This window comes from Olea europaea, unplaced genomic scaffold, assembly GCF_002742605.1.
Source record: "Olea europaea var. sylvestris unplaced genomic scaffold, O_europaea_v1 scaffold2783, whole genome shotgun sequence".
Taxonomy (NCBI): domain Eukaryota; kingdom Viridiplantae; phylum Streptophyta; class Magnoliopsida; order Lamiales; family Oleaceae; genus Olea; species Olea europaea.
In genome coordinates, this window is record NW_019246299.1 from 1,691 (window position 1) to 5,239 (window position 3,549).

Below are 3,549 nucleotides of genomic sequence, written 5' to 3' on the forward strand. Positions count from 1 at the left end.
TGGGTTGCTAACATAAGTTAAACTCTTTTCAATTGGACTGTAAGAGAAACAAAACAGTGTTACAATTTCATCAACTAAGGTGATCAAAAGAATTGATCATCCCAAAGTCTGTCTTACAGAGATTCAAATGCTGATACAATCCCAAATTCAATAATAAAAAATATATATAGCAGATTCACATTAAGAATAAAAAGAAAAAATTACTCAAAAATCATAGAAAATAACTGATTGAGATCATTATTAAAAATACTCCCAAAAAATATAAAAATATTTCTTTTCATTGTACAAAAAAGAAAGAAAATGAACAAATAGTTGCATAGAGACACAGCGTCGAGCTGGCTAATATGCATAAAAATGGAAAATATAACACCACCTTGATGCATTTCCTTCATAAAAACCTAAAGAATTGCACACACTATCACTTTACAAACCAAAAACCTAAACAGCCATTGAAAACCAATTTTTGTTCCCATGCCTGGCATTTCATCACCCTAGAAGCCCCCATGGCCCTCTAAGGCATAGCTATCGCGATGAAACTGAACCGACTTAAACAACAAACGATGACTTTTGTCCTAGCAAATGAAGATAAGCATACAGTAATCTACCGATGAATTGGCTATGAAATTGTATGCACAAGAATATGCAAGTTGATTGACATGCAGAATTGGTCGTGTAGGAAATGACAATAGGATCTTACGTCCAAACTTCAGAATTATCATCATTTGGAGCGTTGATGCAAAAATACGAAGCCTGAATTTTCACGGATTAAAGAGGGAGGTTCCACGTCAGCTACATCTATTTGTGGCATCGACTTGGAGAGGTCATCAACTGAGAACGGAATGCTGCAGTGATGTTTGATTTTGATAAAGCAGAATGAAGTGTTAGAAGAGCTTTTATCATTCAAGATATGTAAGTATTACGTGCAGGTGATATTTAAATTCAAGGAGGCAGGGTTATAACAATTTATGCAGAAAGAATTAATACGATAAAGAACCTCCCTTTTCATTTTTGCAGGTGTGTGTGTGTAGAAACAAATCTATACAAAAGAAAATGGAGAAATTACATTCATGAAACCATATTTGTAATTTGCAGCAACTTTGTCTCGAGATTTGTCACACACAAAAAAAATAATAATAGTAATAAAAATAAAAAATCAAAATAAAAATAAAAAATTCTGTAGCAAATCTTGGTAACGACACTATGACTGATTCGCTTTACATTTTAATGAAGCATTTAAAAGAGTTGCTAACCGCGATAATGTAACAAAAGTTAAAAATTACCTTGAGTCATCGTCTAATAAAAAGGAACTGCTCACTGCATTGCTCGAGTCCTCTGTCATCATAACTCTCATATTTGAAATGACCTTCACGCCAGGAAAAAGATATAAGTGAATCGGGAAACTGAAGACAAATGCTGTGTGAGTGGTGAATTTCTGCACGTATCCAAACAAATGGACATATGAAGACTGAGTTTAGATGAGAGAACTTACATCCGACGAAACACTATGAGTGCCGTATTTGTCATCCCAATACATTGTACTAATTCTGTATAATTGTTGTATGCTTAGAACCTGAGGACAAAGACCAGAAATGTCAAAAAACAGAATTAATTAATAAAAGAATGGCATGAAAGGTGGCTGGGGGGTTTGCTCACAGGGCAAAGTTCATTTGTTATTTCTTTCAATGTCTTCTTGGGCTTTTGATGTATAACCTGAAATGTCAAGAAATTGAATGGAATAATTTAGGTTAGGAATCTGTGTGGCAAGTTACAACCTATAGTTTACATAGAGAAGACAGTGACTCAGATTCTCACTAAAAATCCAACTGCCTGTCTGATATGCTTTAATTCGTCCCAAGCTGAGCCCACGTACTGCACATCAAACGATTTAGGATAGGCACTGAGCTGATTTTACAGAATACTGTAAAAAAATTCAACAGAGCTTACTTCCTCAGTTGCATAACAACACCATTGCTCTAGCTCAGCCAACCCGGCTTTCACATACTCTCCATTACTGAACGAGCAACACTCGCGTCGCAAAAGAAGACTGAAAAGTTTTGGACAGAGAAGCAGGTAAAAAACGTAGGACAGTCACGAAATGCTCTATAAGATGTCTAATTTTACGCAAACCAGTATCACAATAGGTGATGGATTCATTGCTTTTATAAGATGGTCTTACCTGTTGAAAAGTTGGACATTTATAAATGAGAATATTTGAGTGAAAACCTTGCGAACTAGGAAAGGGGGGGCCTGTAATGAATAACAGTAGGGAGTACAACTGAATATGCAAAATGGAAAAGAAAATAAACAGTAAAGTAACAGCTCGAGTAAATTTTATAACTCACGTAGTTAGCTTTCATTATCTTCAAGTAATTGTTTAGACTTTTTACAATGCTCTGCCAATGTGCAATTAGCGCTTGTTGAGCACCAGCATTAGCTTGAGAACGACCTTTCACTAAACTTGCACGAGATGTTCTAGGCGCCTGGATCGAACAATGTAGGTACTCAAAGACAAATAAAGATTTAACTGTGTTTCACTTGGCACAGAAGCAAAGTAAATGAAAAGAATAAGATGGTGTAACTGAAAACCATAAATGGACTTGAAGCTGGCTTTTGAAAATAAATTTAATGAAAATTTTTCCCCTTTCTTCAATAAAGAAAATATATTTCATCAGAAGTTGAAAGAACCATATGTATAATGGTAAGTAGAAAAAAAAGGAAAATTCTTAGCATTTGCAACCCAAACTATAATGATCATCCTAGCATGTATAATTATATAATGCAGGATATACCTGGATGCATAACCCAAGCAAAGGAGAAATCTCTTTCTTTAAATTATCTCTGATCATTCCATAAATCTTCTCCAGGAAAGCAGTGAGCTGCTGTTTGAACAATAGAGCAGGATATTTGGCCTCAACTTGACGCAAGTTATCAAGTCTACCAAGCATTCGACCATTCAGCAATGAAACGGCACTCTGTGGAGATCCCCTCAATCCCTAAAAAATTTGTGACAAGTAGAAAAAAGAAGCATAAGAAATAAAAACATTTAGGCAGCAGGTCAAAGCAAGTAGGCAAGTGAAAGTAAAGTGAGTGCATACTTGTGACATCCTCCCAAAAAGAGAAGCAGATGATGACCTCCGTCGTTGTGGGGTCAAGCTAGCTGCTCCACTTGCTTTGAGTGTGTGTTGAAGCAGCATCAGCAATGTGGATGTATTACATAACCAGTAGGCTAACACATCATTATTATCAGGGACCTTCAAGAAAATAAACGAAATTAGCACTTTCATGAATATATATGCACAAGGAAAAGAACCTGCCAAGTAAAATGACTAATCTTTTCAAACTAATTAAGAAGTCACATTAGAACTAATCAAAGTATCAGCAATTAGATAAGGTAAAGGCATTCTCAACAACTATTCACTTTACCTCTATGGCTGAAGCAATGGTTTGAATTATACGGTCAAACACAGTTGTCCTCTCAACCTCAAAAGATCTCCAGTGAAGAAGGCATTTGTAAATTACACATGCTGCGATTGGTTTGCCACCAGAAAA

At 35.6% G+C, this 3,549-nt stretch overlaps 1 protein-coding gene across 1 annotated transcript in view; it reads right to left on the bottom strand.

The window, feature by feature from the left end:
• Positions 1–211: 211 nt before the first annotated feature.
• The window catches only part of LOC111383875 (myosin-17), a 17,178-nt gene continuing 13,840 nt past the window's right edge, over positions 212–3,549 (bottom strand). Inside the window, exons 16-26 of the mRNA XM_023008057.1 lie at positions 3,424–3,549; positions 3,096–3,251; positions 2,790–2,993; positions 2,343–2,480; positions 2,177–2,247; positions 1,945–2,044; positions 1,813–1,869; positions 1,654–1,710; positions 1,490–1,570; positions 1,281–1,363; positions 212–842 (exon numbers count right to left, since the gene is read on the bottom strand). Of these exons, the coding sequence (XP_022863825.1) occupies positions 719–842; positions 1,281–1,363; positions 1,490–1,570; positions 1,654–1,710; positions 1,813–1,869; positions 1,945–2,044; positions 2,177–2,247; positions 2,343–2,480; positions 2,790–2,993; positions 3,096–3,251; positions 3,424–3,549 (1,197 nt within the window). The 3' untranslated portion in view covers positions 212–718. The remainder of the gene's footprint in view (positions 843–1,280; positions 1,364–1,489; positions 1,571–1,653; positions 1,711–1,812; positions 1,870–1,944; positions 2,045–2,176; positions 2,248–2,342; positions 2,481–2,789; positions 2,994–3,095; positions 3,252–3,423) is intronic.